This window comes from Protomyctophum bolini, assembly GCF_963924005.1.
Source record: "Protomyctophum bolini genome assembly, chromosome: 21".
NCBI lineage: Eukaryota > Metazoa > Chordata > Actinopteri > Myctophiformes > Myctophidae > Protomyctophum > Protomyctophum bolini.
The window spans coordinates 16,725,237-16,748,176 of NC_137882.1; the positions used below are offsets into that span (position 1 = coordinate 16,725,237).

At 43.9% G+C, this 22,940-nt stretch overlaps 1 protein-coding gene across 1 annotated transcript in view; it reads left to right on the top strand.

Annotated features, from left to right (window-relative positions):
- Positions 1–257: 257 nt before the first annotated feature.
- Positions 258–22,940, top strand: part of myo3a (myosin IIIA) — a gene marked incomplete at both ends in the record, with an annotated part of 36,029 nt that continues 13,346 nt past the window's right edge. The window contains 24 exons of the mRNA XM_080793767.1: positions 258–271; positions 553–651; positions 786–900; positions 1,117–1,146; positions 4,403–4,529; positions 5,241–5,356; positions 5,691–5,785; positions 6,149–6,296; positions 7,532–7,641; positions 8,978–9,789; positions 10,394–10,417; positions 10,536–10,624; positions 10,906–11,035; positions 11,620–11,705; positions 14,574–14,651; positions 14,757–14,805; positions 15,291–15,484; positions 15,841–16,046; positions 16,169–16,280; positions 16,802–16,964; positions 18,609–18,695; positions 18,785–18,908; positions 19,924–21,466; positions 21,588–21,744. Coding sequence (XP_080649893.1) covers positions 258–271; positions 553–651; positions 786–900; positions 1,117–1,146; positions 4,403–4,529; positions 5,241–5,356; positions 5,691–5,785; positions 6,149–6,296; positions 7,532–7,641; positions 8,978–9,789; positions 10,394–10,417; positions 10,536–10,624; positions 10,906–11,035; positions 11,620–11,705; positions 14,574–14,651; positions 14,757–14,805; positions 15,291–15,484; positions 15,841–16,046; positions 16,169–16,280; positions 16,802–16,964; positions 18,609–18,695; positions 18,785–18,908; positions 19,924–21,466; positions 21,588–21,744 — 4,708 coding nt within the window. The remainder of the gene's footprint in view (positions 272–552; positions 652–785; positions 901–1,116; positions 1,147–4,402; positions 4,530–5,240; positions 5,357–5,690; positions 5,786–6,148; positions 6,297–7,531; positions 7,642–8,977; positions 9,790–10,393; positions 10,418–10,535; positions 10,625–10,905; positions 11,036–11,619; positions 11,706–14,573; positions 14,652–14,756; positions 14,806–15,290; positions 15,485–15,840; positions 16,047–16,168; positions 16,281–16,801; positions 16,965–18,608; positions 18,696–18,784; positions 18,909–19,923; positions 21,467–21,587; positions 21,745–22,940) is intronic.

Sequence of the window (22,940 nt, forward strand, 5' to 3'; positions counted from 1 at the left end):
GCACTACTGTTTTATACTGTTTTACGGTACTATTTACATTATAATTGTACTAACTTGTAGCTGCTCATTTTATTTTTGAGGTGCGCTAGCCCATCCTATGTCCAGCTTTGAGGGTCTGTGTAAACACAAACATTGAAGACAAGTGTGTAAATAAGACAAAAGTGAGGACACAAGTTGTGATTGGCCAGACAGAGATGATGTATGATGATAAGAGTGCCCCTCACCTCACACGGGTGATGGGATTTTTTAATTACGCAATGGTATTGGATCAGTACGCAAGTTATGGGTATCGGAGTCGGTATCGGGAAGAGAAAAAATGTATCTCTAGTAGTTAATATTTCTGATCACATGGCGAGCACGTTGAAAGAAATGTGTGAGCACGAAGCTGACTCATGGGCAGTCCCCCTTTTGGGACGATAAACCAAAATCTGCACAACAGATTAGGTCGGGTGCTAATTATTGCATCACACACACTAATTATTGTGCACGCACACACACACACACACACACACACACACACACGAATAATTAATTATTTCTGTGTCTTTACAGTGGAGAGAAGAACTTCCACATCTTCTACTACATCTACGCCGGCCTGGCGGACAGGAAAAAACTCGCCCACTACAAGCTCTCGGACAGCAAAACTCCTAAGTGGGTTTGACGTTCTTTTAACCTTCCTCTGAAATGCTGTTATTTCCCTCCTCGTGTATCAAACTCACTCGCTACACTTCCAGAGACCACACACAACTTGACCTTGTTCGTGTTTTTCTTATTTTGTCCTGCAGGTATCTGTGCAATGAGCACATTAAATTAGGGCCTGACATTGTGAGCAACGCCTTCTACAAGGAGCAGTTTGATGCAGTGGAGCAGTGTTTCAAAGTCATCGGATTTACCCTGGAGGTAACCCAACCCCAACAACACAGCATTTAATTACTGGTCGAGAAGCTAAAAGAGGTCTCTCTGTAGATATAGAGCACAAAGCAGTATGTGCATTGTGCACACTTACATTTATGCACGTTATATTATGTTATGTTACTTTTCAGGATTAAAATACAAAAACATCAAAAATGTTTCTTTTTACCCCCAATTTAGTCGTTATGCCATTTGTTTCCTCAGTGCTGTCGTATCCTACTGGCTCACCTGCCAGTGAGGAGCCCCCACTGGCAGTGTTGATATCGTCGACTAAAAAGACGAAAAATATTCGTCGACTACCTTTTTTCACTGACGAAAACTAAATGGAAACTAAATTCTAACTAAGCCATTATGACTAAAACTATAGACTAAATATACTGTCAATTTCGTCAACAAATACAAACTAGATTAAAATGATAGGAAGGGACTATAGTGGACAAGAGATCCAGTAGAAGTCATTTTTATACTTGGTTGCATGCTGAAAATAGCCAATCTACAAGCTCACAACGTGTCGCGAGCTTGTAGATCGGCTAGTGTAAAAACAGTCACAGTCAAACAGTCAAAAACAGTCAAAACAGTCATCAAGGCCCGCCAAAATACATTTTAGTCGACTAAATCAACTGTAGATTGAGTCGACTAAACTCATATGATATTTAGTCGACTAAAACTACACTAAACACTAAAACATTCCAGGTGACTAAATTGTGACTAAAACTAAATGAAAACTATTCAAGAGACTTCAGGACTAAAACTAAAATCAAAATTTGCTGCCAAAAACAACACTGCCCTGGACCTTCGTCCTACTCCTCCCGCCCTCCTGAGAGGTGCCGCCCCAGCCTGTAGCATTGCGTGCAATGACAGTTGTCATTCGTCACCCACCCCGCCCGGCTTCCCTCCCCTGAACACGGCCCGATTGTGTTCGTGTAGAGTAGACGCTTGACAATGTTGATCTGATACTTTTGCTATACTTTTGTGTGACGCTGTATGATCATCAAGTGGGCCGTTAATTTAAATTTTTGAGTGGTGCAACCACTCCTACAACCAGCAATGTCCGTGTTGGTCATGCACCTATGTGTTGGTCATGCACCTATGTGACATTAATGAGCACCAGTATGTACCAGTAGGGGTGCTGTAGCACTGCTGCCTGCTAATGAGAGAGAGAGGGGGGGGGGGGGTGTTGCACCACTCGGTTCACACGGGTGTGATTTTTTTTTAATTTTTTGTGGCTTTCGCCTTTATTTTATATTTTTTATGGAGGGACAGACAGTAGGCTGACAGGAAATGGGGAGAGAGATGGGGGGGGGGGGGGAAGACATGCAGTAAAGGCCGTTGGGATCGGGAGTCGAAGCCACGGCACACTGCCAGACTGGATTACCAGCCAATAAGGTGCCTGGACCACTGAGCCATGGCCCAAGCCCACCGCTAAGGACTTAAGTTGATGTTTTCAGTGTTTACCATATCATATACTGGATAGAAATAGTATGTGGCTACTAATGGCAGTCAATGAGTCAAAAAGTTTAAAGACCGCCATGAATGCATGGCGGCTTGCTGTTACGATATACTTACGGGAACATGAAGCCTGTTAACCAAATCTTGGAGGCTAGTGGAGCCCAGAGAACACATTGCCTTTGGGACCTGCATGCACATCAATAGCACTTATCCTAAAATGAACCACTTACTGTAGCACTGCTGCTGGAGCTGACTCCTAATATCCAACTTGGTGTTATTTAAATTGCCGAAAGCACATCTTAAGTGTGCAACTGGACGGTGGTGATTCAAAGATGGAGTCCCGCGATTTTTTCCCACCCTAAAACATGATCATCAGGTATTATGTTATATAGGAGGAAGATTTCTTTCAAAAAAGTGTACAGTATTTGTAAAAATGTCGTTTTTATGTGGGCACCCCCACCAGTTCATTAAGTAGGCCTGGTTGGCCTGGGTGGTGATGGGTGGTGATCCACCCATCTTTATCATACAACAGCTGTAGTTGTATGATAAAGGGGGAGGGGCTGATAGTGTGATGTCACAGTTTTTTTCATTGGCACGTTTGACTGTTCAAAGGGTTCAGCCTCCAGGAAGAAACCCTAAATAGAAAGTTGATACACCATTGCACATAAAAACGACTCCAGGGTGTCTAATGAAGTACTGTCACCTCATAAACACATGAAAAACTGGAAAAATACAATTTAATTGATTAGAAGGACAACAAATGTACCCATAATATTAAAATTAACTTGTGGGTGAAATTTGATTAGCTAAATCCTGCATGTCAAAAACTGTCTGTCTGTCTGTCCCAGACCCCCCATTGAAGACCCAATATAGAGCTTGCCAGCTTTCATTAGCCGAGTGACATTCTCGGGCACAATACAAAATACGACACGACATTACATGTAGCAGGATGATAACAGCAATTGAACGGGCAGATACTGCATAGTATTTATGTCCTTATAAATCACCACTGCAGTACTGTAGCCAGCGTTGCCAGGGTTGTTGTGTGGGTGAAACAGCGTGATGATGTCAGCACACATTGTCAGAGACTTGGAGGACAGTCTATGATGTATAGTATGTGTTATGTTGTACTTGGGTAGGAGGGCAGTTTATGAAATCAGTACAGTGTGCAACTGTTACATGCACCAACTGTGGAGAGTTTGGGGATATTATCCTTCTAGACGGATAACTTCAACATTAGTGGTGTCAAAAATAATCGACGCGGCAATGCATCGTGATTTGGCCGTGTATATAATATAATATATAATATAATTCTAAATAAAATATGTTGTATTGCTGAATTCCTGCAGTGACCATAATGCTTTGGTGCACTGCCCCTCCTTGTGGAGAGGGGGAGTCCAGCATGTAGTCCAGGAAGGAAGTGAGACCAATGCCATATGAGTCATCAATCAGGCCTTAGAAAAACTAAAATATCTAAAAATACATTAAAAAAAATGTGTTTCCTAGACATCATTAAAATCAGATCTGGTTGCAAAAGGTATGAAGTGGCCCTTTAACCCAAATGGACCGTTATCAGCTCTTTATTATATATATTTTTAACATTACTTAATTTACAGTCTACACAATTTGAGAATGTTATTTTCATAAATGTTTGTCTGTTATTTCTCCTAATTTGCAACATCAACATACCATGGAATTGTGGACAAAATCTTATCCAACGACAACAAAATTGTACATCTTGGGTCAGAGAGGCTAAATGTCATCAATGGGCTCTATGCACACACGCCATTTTAGAAAGAACTTGGGCCCCTTCCCTACTTCCCTCACAGGTGTTACCGCTGATACTAATTAAGGCTCTGGTCCTTGAAATTATAAAATTTGAGAACCACTGCACACTAAATGGAACAGAGCCTTAATTAGTATCATCGGTAAACACCCATATCGGTGGTCCGTGGCTCAAATGCCGAATAAATAATGGTTTGAAAACCACTGCCGTATATACAGTAGCTTTCTTATAATAATATCCTTCTGTCCCACACAGGAACTGGGCAGTGTGTACGGCACCCTGGCAGCCGTCCTCAACATAGGAGACATAGAATTCACTCCGGTCGCTACGGAACATCAGACCGACAAGAGCGACATCTCCGACAGCTCTGTCCTGGAGAACGGTGTGACATATGGGCCCTTATAAGGACACACACACACACACACACACACACACTCACACTCACACTCACACTCACACACACTCATACACACACACCACACTTTTATTCTACCATTTGCGGATTTCTGCCGAAACAATATTAAAATAAAAATAAATAGTCTTGGCAGCAAAAGGCAGTTCTACAGAGCTGTCTAGATGGCTGTTATCTGCTTGATGTGATGGATGAGAAATTTCTGGACCAGACGACTCAGGGCTTTTGCTGACCGGCGAAAACTAGCCTCCGTTATCTCTTTTTCATGAATAATGGAATCATTTCTGGCCTGTTTGTCCAAAGACGACGGCTAATACATATTGCTTTGTTTATGTTGATCCGTAATACACTGAGCGCACAATGAGTAACGGCCACACATTCATCATCGATGACACATGAATATTTCTGCTGTCTGGGAGCAACCACCTAACTCCAAAATGTAAATTCTTCCATCTAATGAAAGAAATTATTATTTCTATTTAACTATTAACTTCTATTTTCGAGTTAACTGCTTTATATAGCAGACAGTTTGAGGGTCCAACAATGGAGTTAAGAGATTTCGTCCAAAGCACTTTTTACTACCATCCATTGGTTCAATATTGTTTTAACCAACACACAGATGTTTAAGGGTGTTTAATAGCAGTGATTTATGCACCTGTTTATTTCTTTATGTTGCTCCAGCGGCGTCCCTGCTGTGCATCCGCTCTGAGGAGCTCCAGGAGGCTCTGACCTCCCACTGCGTGGTGGCTCGGGGGGAGACCATCGTCAGGCCCAACACCGTGGAGAAGGCAGCCGAGGTAAGAGGCTAAAACTAGTCGACCGGAAATATCCGTCGACCACATTTTTTTTCACGGACGAAAACTTCATAAACTATGATGACTAAGACCAATTAAGACTATAATATATTGACAATTTCGTCAACAAATCAAAATGTGACTAAAAGACAAGTCATTGTATGTTTGGCATGCACGTGGGTGTTACGCTCTGAAAATAGCAGCTCACAACGAGACAAAACTATACAACTTTTCAAATTACTAAAACATTCAGATATTATAGAAAATATGACTCAAACAAAATTACATTTTTTTCAAAAGAACTAAATCAAAATGTCCTGTCAAAATCAACACTAAGGTGCGGGACGCCATGAGCAAGGCCCTCTACGGACGCCTCTTCAACTGGATCGTCAACCGCATCAACTCCCTGCTGCGGCCCGACGGCCAGCTAGGGTGAGATGTTTGTTTGTTTGTTTGTTTTTCACTTTAATTTAAAATTAGATTCACAGGAGCTTGAGAAGTGGCATTCTCAGGGAACATTTGTCCATTCATAGGATACATTAAACATGTCATACAGATGAAAAGTGTATAATAAAGAAAAGAAACAGCAAAAGCATATCGTCAAAGTCACACAAAGTAAACCTCTAGGGAAGATATTGAATGTGACTAAAACATATTTTAGTCACCTGAAAAATATTTCAGGTGACTAAAATATGACTACAACACACAATAATTGCATTGAAGGCTATGACTAAAACTCAATCAACATTTGCTGTAAAAATCAACATTGGTCCTTCTTCTCCTCTCCTCCACCAGAGAGGACGACAAGGAACTGAACATCGGCATCCTGGACATCTTTGGCTTTGAGAATTTCAAGAAGAACTCCTTTGAGCAGCTCTGCATCAACATAGCCAACGAGCAGATCCAGTTCTACTTCAACCAACACATATTTGCATGGGAGCAGGTACAGTGCAATATACTGGCCACCACAGACAACATGGCCCACCATGCATTAAAATCATCTAAATCAGTGCTTTTCAACCTTTTACATGTCAAGGTCCATTATTTATTCACCATTTCAGCCACGGACCACCATTTGATGAGATTTAGCCTCTCAGACCCAGGCCAAAACCTATAATATGTTGTTGTCGTTGGATAAGGAATTGTACACAATGCCATGATGTACAGTATTGATGTTGGTACAGTAGGACAGATAACAGGCAAATGTTGATCAAAATCACAATCGCGACACATGGCCAAAGCATTTCCGGGGGACCCCAGCCAAAAAAGTTGAGAACCCCTGGTGTAGACTATTGAGTAGACTGATTGTAAATTAAGTAATGCAGACCCATTAGGGTCCATTTTGGTTATAACAATAACGGTCCAACTCTCCATCATTTAGTTGGTAACCACCTGGAACCCCCTCAAGGACCACTGGTTGAAAACCACTGATTAGAATAATCTAAATCAAGTACTGTATTTAGTTACAATTTCTACTCCACTATAGATCTCAGAGGCAAATTTTATACTTTTTCTCCCCTAGAATAATTTTAAAATGTTTGTTACTAGTTACTTCATAGATTTTGATTATTATTACAAAGCATACATTAAAACCTCTTAAGCCCCCGGCAGCGGCTGTCCACCTCATGAACAGCTCTCAGTGGGTAAATGGGGCTGGTCAAGGTCTCAGGTTCCAACTCCGATATTTTTGATTGATTTTCCCTCCTGGACCCCCCTGGGGTTTAAGAGGTTTTAATTAACCACTTCAGCCCTGCTTTAGCTATTTGAAAATAGCAGATCAATAGCAGACAAGCTAACAATTAACACTTTAAATGATTGTGACACTAAATGAACACATTTTGCTGGGGACCCCCTGGCACCTCCCAAGGACCCCTGCGTGCCCGCGGACCTCACTTTGAGAACCAATGACCTGTCACTTTATGGCTCAGGGCCGGCAAGGGGTGAATAATGTCAGCGTCTTTATTTACGGGAGATTGGGGTGTACACGCATGTATTCTCCATGAAGGGTCTCGTGGGGGTGTTTCTGCCCCAAGGGCTATGAGAACAGTTTGCTAATGTTAAATGATTTGGTATCCCCATGGAGATAGAGGCGCCATAAATCATCCCCCAACAAGGGTCAATTAGGAATCGGAGACGGTTAGCACAGGAGCTAATCTCACTCTGGGGCGCTGTTGGCAGTGGGCCCAGAAATATAGTTTGTCCTGCGATGCAACGTATGCAGCGGTGCCTGAGGGGGCTTGTAATGTGCACGGAAGTGTTTTGATATCCATCAAAAGGATCACCCCGAGGTAATAATCCAACTCAACTGTGTGAAATAGAAATATCATATAATATAGCGTGGCTCCCCAGACCAACTGTGTGCAAATTGCAAAATGGTCATGAATAGAATAATCTGAATCTGTAGTCTCTCAATGATATGAATCTTTATTGAAAAGTTTCTCTGATATCATCTTTGCAACAATATACGTGCTTCTGTGACAAATCATGTTTTTTATTAAAAAAAATTAAGCACATCAGAAAAATATTTTATTTCCGATCGCAACCGAGAGAACGCAACAATAAAAACCCCATAAACTCGTTAAACTCATTTTGGCAGTCTGAAAGCCATTGGCCATTGGGTTTTGTTTTTGGCAGTATAGATCTATGACTTAATGTTGCTGACTCATAGTAGGTGCATTTAGAATCGGTCATCCCCATGCGATCGGATTAATCAACATAATGAACAGTATTGCCAGAAGTATTGCCAGAAGGAAAAGCTCTCTGTCTGCCGAGCAATCTTCGTTCCTACTCTCACCTATGGTTATGAAGTGTGGGTCATTACCGAAAGAATAAAGGTTGCGAATACAATCGGACAAAATAGTTTTCTTCGACGGGTGTCTGGCTGGCATCTCCCTTAGAGATAGGGTGAGAAGTTCAGTCAGGCGAGACGGAGTAGAGTCGCTGCTTCTTCGCCTGGAAAGGAGCCAGCTTAGGTTCGGGCATCTGGTTAGGAGGGGGAGGTCCTCGAGGCACGTCCGACTGGGAGGAGACCCCCTGGCAGACAAATATACATACATAAAGAAAATCTGTTGCAAAGGTTATATTGTCATCCAAACCCTGCCCATAGTAACTACATTTAGAGGATACCAGCTAGGATACCAGCTAGCTTAGGCCTACTGCAGGTGAGCTGAATGCTATATTGAGTACAGGCCTAGTGCCTACCAAAGTGTGCCTGCGTTATTGGTGGTAATGGTATCTGTTATCATTAGCCTGAATGAGGCAACATTTATGTGGATGGATAACAGATTTTTGTTTATAAAAATAAATAAATAATTACGCGTTATTAATCGTTAATTTCATTGTGGACACTTAAGTTCTCAGATGTAAACAAATTCTGCACTTAATGTTTCATCTGCTCTCATTAGCAGGGTTATAGAGCCTGAATGTACCTTTCCTTGCACAGTATGGATGCTGGGGTTTAAGTGGAAATAGATTTCCTAGATAATTATGAGAAACACTTTCACAGGCTTAAAGAGCAAAGCTGTCAGCTGCTTGCTGTGAAGTCCTCTCGCTTTACAATCACCAATCTGCCTCTATGCCCTGCCAGTACCTCACCCTGTCACTGTCTCCTCTATGCCCTGCCAGGAGGAGTACCTCACCCTGTCACTGTCTCCTCTATGCCCTGCCAGGAGGAGTACCTCACCCTGTCACTGTCTCCTCTATGCCCTGCCAGTACCTCACCCTGTCACTGTCTCCTCTATGCCCTGCCAGTACCTCACCCTGTCACTGTCTCCTCTATGCCCTGCCAGTACCTCACCCTGTCACTGTCTCCTCTATGCCCTGCCAGTACCTCACCCTGTCACTGTCTCCTCTATGCCCTGCCAGTACCTCACCCTGTCACTGTCTCCTCTATGCCCTGCCAGTACCTCACCCTGTCACTGTCTCCTCTATGCCCTGCCAGTACCTCACCCTGTCACTGTCTCCTCTATGCCCTGCCAGTACCTCACCCTGTCACTGTCTCCTCTATGCCCTGCCAGTACCTCACCCTGTCACTGTCTCCTCTATGCCCTGCCAGTACCTCACCCTGTCACTGTCTCCTCTATGCCCTGCCAGTACCTCACCCTGTCACTGTCTCCTCTATGCCCTGCCAGTACCTCACCCTGTCACTGTCTCCTCTATGCCCTGCCAGTACCTCACCCTGTCACTGTCTCCTCTATGCCCTGCCAGTACCTCACCCTGTCACTGTCTCCTCTATGCCCTGCCAGTACCTCACCCTGTCACTGTCTCCTCTATGCCCTGCCAGGAGGAGTACCTCAACGAGGAGGTGGACGCTCGCATGATCGAGTACGAGGACAACCGGCCCCTCCTGGACATGTTCCTCCAGAAGCCCATGGGCATGCTCTCTCTGCTGGACGAGGAGAGCCGCTTCCCACAGGCCACTGACCAGACCCTCGTAGGCAAGTCCTTCAACCCTTGAAATGTAGCGTTGTTGTACTCGAGTCCTTGACTCGTCTCGAGTCCGGTCTCGGGTGCACATTTTAATTTACTGGGTCTCGTCTCGGCTCGCCCTTAATTTAAGTTGGACTTAACTCGGTTTCGGACCAAGGGACTCTGGACCCTTAACCCAGGAGTCCACTCGAGTCACGAGTCACTATATTGCAATGAAATTAATTTATTATACCCATATTATGAGCCCATTCAGATTAACATGATAAGAGAGCTGTCTGGCGCTTATAGACAGCTATACAGTGTTTTCTTTAACTGGTCTCGACTCTGTCTCTTCCCCCCGTCGGACTCGACCCCCTCCCACACACGGTCTTGACTCGGACTCCCCCACCTGTAATAGGTTTCCATCCAGCAGAGACTGGATATTTATTTATTTAACGCAATTCTTTTCCTCATTTTATTACTTTATACTTGACCTCATGAGTCAGTATAATATACTTTGTAAGGTGTTGTGATTATTGTTATGAGTATAACGTATTATGAGTACATGAATGGTGAATGTGACTATGATTATATACAGTGGTAGCGTATAAGTGTGTTTATAATGCATTATAGACACAGGCTGCCGCTTCATAGGAAGTGTGACTGATTTATTTTTAGGAACACATTTCACAACTAAGATTGTGTAGTTTCCATCGTCACTCATTTTATAGATAAAACATGATTGTCCTCATTCATAATACTTTTCTTTCTGTAGACAAGTTTGAAGATAACCTCAAGACCAAACATTTCTGGAGGCCAAAGCGGGTAGATCTTGGTTTTGGCATTCAACATTATGCTGGAAAGGTAAATACAAAGCTATGATACAGTACAGTATGTGTCGGTTCAGTTATCTGTTAGTGCCCCCCTGCAGCCTGATATGTCTAATTATTATTAATAGTGTCCATCAGAATTACCTTTATTGCCATTTATCACGTAAAAAAGTGGATAATGTGTTTTGTGCAAGTTTATAATTTTAGTTATTTCCATTGAAAAGCATGGCAGCAGATGTATACTACTATAATATACTGCTTTATATACTTGTGAATTTGCTGTACTCAAATATGAATATTTGTGGCTCCTCTCAGGTGATTTACAATGCTGCAGGCTTCCTGGCCAAGAATAGAGACACCCTGCCGGCTGACATTGTTCTCCTGCTGAGGTCGTCGGAAAACACCCTCATTCAGAAGCTGGTCACCCATCCTCTCACCAAAACAGGTACGGTGGAAGGACGCCTGCCCCTTTTCCTCAGAGCACCTAAAAACAACATCAATGGTTCCATTTCCATCAATCTCCAAATGTCCCTGCATGATTCAAATCTGGACTTGTTGCATAATAATATAATGTATGGTTAAAACATAACTTGCCCTTTCCTCCCAATACTGTCACCAGTGAGTGGGTGAGGTGGGTTAGCGAGCGCTCGCTGTGTTCATTTGGACAGCACACTAAGGGGGGAGGGGGGGCATGCTAGTTGGTACCTTGCATGGCTTCCGCCGCAATCGGTGTATGAATGTTTGTGTGAATGGGTGAATGTAATGCACAATCTATGTAAAGCGCCTTGGATAAAGGCGCTATATAAATGCACCATTTACCATTTAAAACACCTGACCATGACTACATAATACATTAGCTTAATTAGAACAAACAAAGAAAAGCCATTAGAAAGTGTTTGGGAATTTGTTTACAGATTGGCTTTTATTTGTCTTTCTCTTGATTTCTTAATTTTCTTGATTGGTGTATGATTGTGCTAACTATCGCCTAATGCCAGTTCTCATACATGATCTTTTGTGTTTGTTTCACAGGCAACCTTGCCCACACCAAGGGCAAAGGTGTGAACACCCTGCGCCACTCCACACGTACACCGACACGCACCATCAACATGACCAAGGTAATGTCAGCACTCTTCTACAGGTTTGCCGTTTAAAAGTGCTACGGGTTTCTCTATCTCTTTTAAAGGGATACTTCACTTTCCAACTTGTCTGGGGTCATTTCAACGTCTATTCAGCCTTTTGTGATATACCCCAGATATTTTACATTAATTATATCAGACACACCCCCTTCCTATACAAACTTCAAACTCCATTTTAACCATGTTAGATTCAAACCTTGGTTATGGTGACCAATCGTTAAAAACTGTCCGGGGTGATCACACAATACGTTAAAATGGTTACCTTATTGACCATTTGCAATACTTTCTTTTTTTTTTTTACATTTCCCCTTTCATCCTTTCTCTCTTTCTCTCTCTTCCCCGTGCCTTAACCCCAAAGTTGGGGTTATACACTTCTTTGTCACTCACTGAGGTAAAGGATACATTATATTGTACATATTAGTTTCCATTGTTCTCAGTACTTTGTGTTTGAATAAATGTGGTATTAAAGCTAGGCATACCTGTATGGTTTGTGTTCAATATAGTCATTCAGTGTTCTGTGATAGAGCATGCACACAGTCTTGTGTATGTTGGTGTACGCGTGTACTACATGGCTGAGGGAAATAGGGGTGTTGGGGGGGCTGGAGCACCCCCTCCCCCCAGGCACAGCCCCCCCTCGGACAGGAGGGGGAAAATAATAATAATTTTAATCAAAACAGATTAGGCCTAATAAATATGCGTGGCCTTATCCTGGTTAATTGCCTGTGTCAGTTTGTGTGGAGAGGGAAAGTAAAAGCCAATTTTCCGCGTCCACGTGCACGCGTATTTTGAGGCGCGCGTGCACCCCCTACTGAACGTTCAACTCCTACTGTAAATATTTATTATATATTTATTTATAAGGGGGCACGGTGGCACAGTCTGTAGTGCTGTCACCTCACAGCTAGAAGGTCCTGTATTCGATTCCCGCTGGGGACGCTGTGGGCGCTGGGGGTGTTCTCTCCTCCACGTCATCAGTGGAGGCGTGATTGGCGAAAGGGCCTTTCTGTGTGGAGTCTGCATGTTCTCCACGTGTGCCCTAGCCTAGGGCCCCTAGGGTAGGTGCTATCACAAAAAACATGCAGTAATCCTGGTCTCTAAACTACCTCCCCCTGGCCTGATGGAGGGGAAAGGAACTGGTTGGAATAACGTGTTCCTTCCACGCCCTACATCCGGCCAGGAAAACATACGTCCGGTCAGGTGAAAAGAAGCAGCTTGGAATCCTCATGCATAGAAGGAAGCATGAGGTCAGTCCACTGCCATCCCCAGGTTGGCAGAGGAAGTGTAGCGCCCAGGATTACATCAATTGACACTGAAAAAATGTCTTAAGAGTCCATCGATTGTCACATTTTTTGAAATGTGCAGGATACCCTGTAAGGCCTGTATACACGTATACTGTATGTCTGTTTGTTTACTGTTGAGTGAAAAAACTATGTTAATTATTAAGCTTATCATCTAGGGAACCCCAAAATAATTCACCCCAGTTTGGGAACCTCAGTGAATGATTAAAAAAGAGTGAATTCTCCATTATGTTTTGGAATCAACATAAGATGTTAACCCAAACATATGTTTCTCCTAGTTGTCAATATTGATGCGCGTCTTTCTTTAAACTTGAGTATGTGAGAGCGCTGTGATTTAGCTAAATTGTCACTGCACACATCCCACTGGGATGACAAGTTTATGACTTAAGAATTTGTACCCTAAGAGCAACTGACAATAGATATAAGCTGACTTATTTTTTACGAGTTCATGAATATATTAGCATTAATCTGCATATTTTTTAATGTTGCCTGAGAAATTATAAGCCCATCAAAGGATTTGTTTTTAAGAATTCACTTTGTCGGTATAACTGTATTTTAAACAGCTAGTTTAGCTGTTTGATTTAGTTGATTTCAGTGCTGGTTGCTGTGTGCTGTATTGTATAGTTTGCTAAATGTTTGTTGTACCATGATATACTGTATATGCAATGTCACGATTAATATTACCTACGGTATGTATGACCAATATTAGCAAACATTTGCACAATTAATTAATTTCCCCTTTATATTATAGTTTGCTCTGCCAGTATTTCAAACATGTCACAGATCTTCGGTACTAATTTGTTGAGACAATTTGAAGTAGCCTAATGTATCTGAACAAGTTGCAATTATCCTCTTGATTTGGCACACTCTTGTCATTTATGCCTTTTCATACATCTCTTTTGCAGCCTACTTGGAAATTAATGCTCAGCCCTGTGAACAAATCCTTGCCTGTTCATGACAAAGTACCAATGATGGTGATTTAACCTGTTCAATCCTGGGTCATTTTTAGATTTATAGATACAGTATAGTGTGTGTATATACTAAGCCCAATAGGCCATCTGGGAAAATACATGAGAGGCGGTCTCAATAGCACAGAAATACCACATTTCCTTCACCAAAATATAGTATTTTGTTTGTTTTGGCACAAATTGTCAAGATTTTTTCAAAAATGTCAGATCTACAAGCTCATAGCGCAGCACAAAGTAACACGCTATGATCTTTTAGATCTGATATATTTGATATATATATACATATACAGTATATATATAGTATCCCCATAACAATCCAATTGAACTAATGATAGACGAAGGAAGGCACTGGAGCAAACTCAGACAATGGACAATGAAAGCCTTTTTTAATAACAATGTGCAGGCAGATAACGTGACGTTTCAATACATCTTCATCAGGCCATGACCTGTGCCTTCCTTCTTCTTCACATACCAGCTCCTGAGATGCCCCGGACCAGCTTGAGTCGTGCATGGTGTAACTCCAACATAACTAATGTTTCTAGTGATTTATGACCAGGGTAAGTGTTTGTTTGTTTGTCCATCAGGGTGATCCCGGAGAGTCCTCCTCACACCCCAGAGCAACCACCAACATGAGGACACAGACCGTAGCTTCCTACTTCAGAGTAAGTGCATGTTTCCTTGCTGTAGTTGTCGGTTTAATACTTATTTTTTGAGTAGCCAATAATAAGGGCCTTTCTCCCTCTCCTATTTGTTTATATTGTGTTAAGTATCCAAGATGGCCCCAGCACCAGGACCCCTCCTGGTGCTGGGGCGGAGGTGAGCGGGTGGGGTCGACCTATGCCCTTACTGGGCTGCGTTCACACATTCAAGACACCTGTCCTGCGTTTGTCTTGTGTCTGTGTTTATTGGCCGCAACAAATGCATTTCCAATGGAAGGCCAGATGGTTTGACCAAACATTTGGTTTGATGGGGGGGAGGGGGGCAGAGGGGCAGAACACATCCATCAAAGCTGTGTTCAGACACAAGTCAGATGTCAGACACAAGGCAAGTGTCTTGAATGCAGCTCAGTGAGGGCATAGAGTATGTTGACCCCACCCGCTCACCTCCGCCCCACCCCCTCCTGGTGCTGCAGCCATCTTGGATCCTAAACACAATATAAACAAATGGGAGAGGGGTGGGGCCGAGAAAGGCCCTTATTGTTTTACCCCCTTTTTGTCCCAATGTAGTAGTTATGCCAATTAATTCCTCCCCACACATGCTGTGTTGTCACTGCTGTTGTATCCTACTGACTCACCTGGCAGTGAGGACCCACCTCAGGGAGGCCTTTGTCCTCCTCCACCCGCCGACCACTCCAGCCCGTAGGAGTACGTTCAATGACCAATATCACCCTCCCGTCCGGCTTCCCTACCCGAACACGGGCCAATTGTATTCACATAGACACCCGTCAAAGCCGAGTGCAACGCGGTGGATTCGAACCCACTATACCTCCGTGTTGGTGGGCAGGCACTTTACCGCTGTGCCAAACCAGCGTCCGTTTTGTTATCGTTTAGTTCAGTGGTTCTCAACCTTTTCAGGCAGAGACACTTCCAAAATAAACAACAACATTTGAACTGGCTTCCCCCCCACCCTGACAGGCTCTTGGAATTGTAGGAGTTGATGCATTACATTCTGTTTGACTCTGTTCCTCAGTTAAATTTAATAATGAATGCACTCACTGGTTTAGTTTCTGGTTACTTACTTTGATTTTGTGATTATATAACAAACACTGTTACAATTACACATCCAATCATTGCACTTTCAACAGCATTACGGTCCCCGCAGTGTGATCTATGTTCTTGTCTGTCTTTTCAGTACTCTCTGATGGACCTGCTGTCCAAGATGGTGGCGGGACAGCCCCAGTTTGTGCGCTGCATCAAGCCCAACAACGACCGGCACGCCAACAAGTTTGACCGAGAGAAGGTTCTGGTTCAGCTGCGCTACACCGGAGTCCTGGAGACGGCCAAGATCCGGCGGCAGGGCTACTCTCACCGCATCATGTTCAATAACTTCATCAAGAGGTCAGCAGGACTCTATCTGCTGAAAACGGGTCACATTCGGTGTCCCGTCTAAATAAAGAAATAAAGTAAAGTAAGAAAATGGTTTAAGTGTCTGGTATAAGTATTCAATGGATCACATCCAGGTACTACATCTTGGCTTTCCGGGCCCATGAAGAGCCAGCCGTGAGTCCAGAGACGTGTGCTGCTATTCTGGAGAAGTCCAGGCTGGAGAACTGGGCCATGGGGAAGACCAAAGTATGTCCCTTTATGATGCACTCAAATATGGGTTTATTAGTTTAATTAGCCCATTCAGACCTGGATGGATGTTGTTATACGTACCTTTCAATCTGAGAAAGCATTTGTGTCATTTTAGATATCGTTGCTGTCGGGCAGAATCTTTGTAAATGAATGCTCTACTTGATCATACTACAGCATCACACAAAAGTATCATATAGCTTGTGGATCTTCTTTAGTGCTTTTGAATTTGAATCCTGAAAAGTAACAATTTTGGACATGGGAGTTTCCACCTGACGGAGACGATATATTAGAATCAGGCGGATATAAGATGTTTTGATGATGATTTATGATTTTATTTTAAGTCTTTCAGAAAACGTAGAATAGGATTTAGAAGGTGTTTTTTAAAATAGGCCTCAGGGTGAAAATGGATTAATGCATTTTTCACTTATTTCTGGTGACTGCTGATCGATCACTATAGCTGCCTAAGAAATGCAAATGTTTTGTGAAATAGTTGTTCTCTGTGGCGGTCGTCTCCTCAGGTGTTCCTGAAGTATTACCACATAGAACATCTAAATCTCATGGTGAAACGGAACACTGACCGCATCGTCATGGTCCAGGCGTACGTGCATGGCTGGCTGGGGGTCAAGCGCTACCGCCGACTGCTGGAGGAGAGAACCCACAGTGCGCGGGTGTTGCAGTCAGGTCGGTAACATTATGCTGGAGGAGAGAACCCACAGTGCACGGGTGTTGCAGTCAGGTCGGTAACATTGTGCTGGAGGAGAGAACCCACAGTGCGCGGGTGTTGCAGTCAGGTCACTAACATTAGACTGCTGGAGGAGAGAACCCACAGTGCACGGGTGTTGCAGTCAGGTCGGTAACATTAGACTGCTGGAGGAGAGAACCCACAGTGCGCAGGTGTTGCAGTCAGGTCGGTAACATTATGCTGGAGGAGAGAACCCACAGTGCACGGGTGTTGCAGTCAGGTTGGTAACATTATGCTGGAGGAGAGAACCCACAGTGCACGGGTGTTGCAGTCAGGTCGGTAACATTATGCTGGAGGAGAGAACCCACAGTGCACAGGTGTTGCAGTCAGGTCGGTAACATTATGCTGGAGGAGAGAACCCACAGTGCACGGGTGTTGCAGTCAGGTCGGTAACATTATGCTGGAGGAGAGAACCCACAGTGCGCGGGTGTTGCAGTCAGGTCGGTAACATTATGCTGGAGGAGAGAACCCACAGTGCACGGGTGTTGCAGTCAGGTCGGTTAGGTAACATTATGCTGGAGGAGAGAACCCACAGTGCGCGGGTGTTGCAGTCAGGTCGGTAACATTATGCTGGAGGAGAGAACCCACAGTGCGCGGGTGTTGCAGTCAGGTCGGTAACATTATGCTGGAGGAGAGAACCCACAGTGCGCGGGTGTTGCAGTCAGGTCGGTAACATTATGCTGGAGGAGAGAACCCACAGTGCACGGGTGTTGCAGTCAGGTCGGTAACATTATGCTGGAGGAGAGAACCCACAGTGCGCGGGTGTTGCAGTCAGGTCGGTAACATTATGCCATCCGGAATGCTCTCCACAAAACACACTCGACCCCCCTTTGTTTTTTATTATTGTATTTGTTTTTCCGAGGTTAAGGTTATAGGAATAAGGTCGGGTTTAGGCATAGTTTTACTGAGGTTACGGTTCGGAATATGGTTAGATTTAGGCATAGTTTTACTGAGAATTTGTTTAGGAATTAGGTTAGGTTTAGGGCATATCGTTTTACTGAGGTTACGTTTAGGTTTAAGGCATAGTTGTACTAAGTTTAGGAATAAGGTTAGGTTTAGTTTTACTGAAGTTACGTTTAGGAATACCTGGTGGCGACTGTTCCAAGGTCACCGGATTTGACCGGGGGAGTGTTTTGGGACGAGCGTTCTTGTATGCAGCATGACATCCTGTTATGAATGTTGTTTACAAATACACATTAAAGTCAGTGTGAAATGGCTTTTTCGGTCATTTTATTTTGAGCCTGTGTGCTTCTGAGCCAATCAGAGTGTCTCATCCCTTCAGTCTATGGGATGTAGCTCTGCTATACATCCACAACAGGTCAACGGGCACCCCCACGTGGCTTATTTCTAACCTATAATGTTTTCAGATACATATGTTAGCGTGCTGATTAAGTTTAAAAAGAGTAATACACTCTGGATGTTATCTTGAATTTATAAAAAAAAGGATTTAATAGTTCTGTATTTAAAATCAGCTGTGTTTGGAGGAATGTGCAGCAATGGGAATCAAACGGGTGAATGAAATCAAGATTCTTCGGGCCGCGTCTTTAAGTTCATAATTTAACTCCCTGTGTTTCTGCCATCAGCCTACAGAGGACATAAGGTTCGGAAGAAATCTGCCGATGACGATAGCAAAGCAAAGCTGGAGACCATCATCATTCAACTGCAGGCTGGTATGTACGACAAATTAGGATGAGTTAACCAGAGAACCCCAGATCATTGAGTAACATATTGCTTTGTTCTCTCTTGTCGCCCTCTTAAGTCTGTCGAAGCTACCTCGCTAGACAGAAATACAAGGAGTTGGTGGAGGAGAAGAATAAGGCTGCAACCAAGATTCAGGCTCGCTACAGAGGGAACAAGGAAAGGAAGAGCTTCAACAAAAAAAGGTAAGCAAAAGCTTGAATCCATAAAACATTGGAATTAACACAGATACACTTTAGTGTAAACACTTTATTTAATGATAGTTGGTGTAACTATACTTAGCTATACTGTTCTTGTTACCAAATGTAAAGGCCTTAACAGACGACGTCACACCAGCATGCGCACGCATAGCGGCAGCACAAGAACCCTGCCTCTCATAAAATGCAATGGAAAAGTTCTAACTGCACTCACCTGTAAAAAATGCCCCATCAAACTTTCAGATGCTGTTTTCCTCCCAGTGTGGAGGAAGAAGATTAGGATTTTTATTGTGATCTCTCGCCCTTGAAATATATAAACCTTGGTTTCTGTTGTGTGTGAACAAACAAACCACACCTCCAGCCTCTGTCATAAGTATAATTTATGCTTCGTCCCGCGATGGTGTTGCGCACGCAGACCTCTACGCTCACAACAGTCGCATCTGCGATGCAATGTGAGATTGTATATCAGTTGTTCTCTGTGTGCAATACTGTTGGGCTTTGAAGTATAAATGTCTCCTAGGGTGCATCTCACTAGCCAACTCACAAGAGGTTGAATGGACTGAAACCAGCGCTCGCCAAAACAACAGGTTTGGAGATCTGTTGGGAATTGATTACATGAAACAGTCACCCGTGCGCCCAGTCCCAATGTTTGTAAACAAATAATTGGTCTATTAGAAGACTGGTATGTATAGAAGAAGAAAGCTCAGACACTGAATTACAGGCTGCAGGCAAATACCGTGACCTGATGAAGATGTATTGACATCGAAACGTTATTTGCATGCACCCTGTAAATACAGAAGCCTTTTAATTGTCTACTTCTTGTTACTTCTATACATAACAGTCCCACTCCTGAGATACACTGGACCAGCCTGCATTTGGCTTGAGGTGCGGTGGAACCCCTTTGTTCCACCGCAAAAGGGTGGACATTTTTTAGCATTACTATTCCAGTTAGCATGGCGATTCAGACACAAGACAAAGTTTAATTCACTCATTCTGACTCTAGAGATGCCAAACAGAAGGAGAACGAGGAGACAGATGTCAGATGCACCCCTGCCGCCATGGACACCGGAGCGAGCAACAAGGGCGACGATGAAATGGCCGCCGTGGTCCCTCAGAGCCACCAGAATGCAGCCGGAGCCCAGGTAGACGTATCGCAGGCCGTGGCAGAGGCCTGTGAGGAGAGCGGTCAGGAGCCTACCGCCATGGAAGAGGGGACAGTAGTGGTAGGTGAGGGGGTCGAGGCTGGGGAAGAGGAGGAGGAGGAAGATAATACATTGGAAGAAGAGCAGGGGGGAGACAACAGTGATGACACGCAGGTGCCCGACGACGAGGACAATTCGGAGGCGCTCAAGGAGATCGAGGATGAAGAGGCTCCGGTCGGAGAGTCCGGACGAGGTGGAGAAGAGGGTGACAACGTTGAGGCGGAAAGCGGAGAGGGTGTGGCTGAAGAGGTTAACTTAGAAGATGAAACCAAGGCGGCCACCTGTCTGCAAAGTAACTTCAGAGGGCACAAGGAGAGAAAGAGGTTGGAGGAAGAGGGCAAGATCCCTGCCAGAAAAACAAAAGAGAAGAGTCCTCCCGCCGGAGAGGAAGACGCACCAATGGTCGAAGTTCCGGCTGAGGAGCTGTGCAGCGGGGAGACGGCAGAACAAGAAGCAGCAAATGATCCTCAAGAAACGACAGACCTTCCTGCAAGCGGGGAGACTTTGGACGATGCGGAAGAGGCAAAAGCAGCAACGGTCCTTCAGAGTAACTTCCGTGGCCACAAGGAACGCAAACGACTCGAGGACGAAGGGAAAATACCCAAGAAAACGAAGCCGAGCGCAAACACCGTGGCCGAACCTGCTCCTCCAGTGGAGGAGCAGGTTATACAGGAAGAGGAGGAGCCAGCGGCAGAGGTCCGAACAGAACAATCCACCGAGGGCCAGGAGGGTGAGGAGGATGGGGACGAAGAGAAAGCTGCCACTGTCCTTCAAAGCAACTTCAGAGGCCACAGAGACAGGAAGAAGTTCAAAGCCGAAAGAGAAGCAAGAAATAACAAGGAGATAGAAGCAATGGACCCAATTCCAAGTGTTGCGGAGGAGGAGGAAACGATGGACAATGAGAAGCCCCCGGACACTAACAACCATGCGGAAGCCGAAAGAGAAGTAAGGAATGCAGAGGAAGAAGCAGTGGACATGGTTCCAAGTGTCGCAGAGGAGGAAATGACAGATAGCGCCCTGGATCTTGCCGATGTGAACACTAAACACAACGAGGACGAAGCAGTCGACACGGTTGCAAGTGTCGTGGAGGAGGAAATGGTAGATGACACAAAGCCCCTGGATCTGGACGATGTGGTGATAGAGCGCAGAGGTGAGACGGACGCCGACGGGGAACGGTTGGAGCAGGAAGCCGACGGGGAACGGTTGGAGCAGGAACAGGCGGCTGTGAAGATCCAGAGCAAGTTCAGGGGCAATAAGGACCGGAAGGAGTTGAAGCAAAACAGAGCAAAACACCAAAACATAGCTCTGGGTGAAGCCGAAGAGATGGAAACATTCTCCAACGAGGTAAATGACATTTAAAGCACCTCATATGTATTAATTTAATCATTAATGTTTAATACCAATTCAATCCCTGCTATTGTTGTTGTTATTATTAGCTTTATTGTTTTGGTTTTACATTCCACAGATTGCACAAACTTCGGAGGATTTAAACGCCGTTCAACAGAAGATCAATGATATAATCCTGGCTCACCAATTAAATCCGGGGAAAAACGGAATGTTTGTAAAAGGACCTGCAGTCAATGGCCTTGCTCCCACGTGTAACCAATCAGCTAACCAATCAGGTAAGATAAGTGCAACTGGCTCTTCGATGTCTAACTTCTATCTATGGCTTCAAACAAACCTACATAAAGTAACTGTCCTATATTGGTGCATAATGACTGACTAGGTCGGAGGACATGAAATCCTTTCCAGTCTAAATCATTTTGAGAGTAATTGAGCCATTCATTAACACATTGTCTGAAACGTCGACAAAAAACAATTGTCTACGTTTGTGGAAATTAGAAAGGTTATTGCAATTGATAGGCCTTGAAAAGCATTGGCAAAATCAAAGTTCAGTGTGAGCGCGCCCTTAGAGCTGTTACACCTATAGGTTGTTATTTTTTGTTTATCCGCCTCATTTTAGTTGTTGTTTATCTCTTATCCCCTTATTCAATCTTTTTTCTTTCTTTTTCGTAAATGAAATCATACTACAGCATCATACAAAAGAGTAAAAGTAGCAGTTCTTCACGCAGCGTTAAATGGTGCATTTATATTATCCAAGGCGCTTTACATAGATTGTGCACTACATTCACCCGTTCACACACACATTCATACACCGATGGTGGAGGAATTAAACCATGCAAGGCACCAACCAGCACACCAGGAGCAATTAGGGGTTCAGTGTCTTGCTCAAGGACACTTCGACACTAACTCTGGGGGAGCCCGAGTTTGAACATGCAACCTTGCGGTTACCATCCAACCACTCTACCTCTGAGCCACTTTTCAGGGGGTTTAATTTGTCTTTCCTAGACAAACATTAAAAAACACCATTGATAATGAAATGAATTGTGAGACAAATAAGCAGCCGAATAAGCAGCCAGCACAGCTGTACCACGTCCTCGTAAATTGCAGTGACAACAATAAGCATTACACGCATAATTTGTGACCTGCAAAATGAAAGAGTGGGGAATGTCGTTCAGACCGCTCTCCACGGGAAAGGTTGTTAAATGTTAATCACATCTCACGTGCGCAGGTTGTCTTTAAATTATAACGGGAATTAATATGGTGGGATATCAAATTATTGCCCTCACTTCCTTGAGCAATACAGAAATGACCTTTAGATAGACATGTTTGATAATAATCCAAACTTTTTTTTTTTTTTTTCATTTCACCTGATATAGCTTCTGCATTTTTGATGGATGCCGTTGCAGTATTTTTATGGCCTGGCATGAACAGTGATTAATACAGAGCAAGAACCAAAGGTCGCTGTAATGTATTC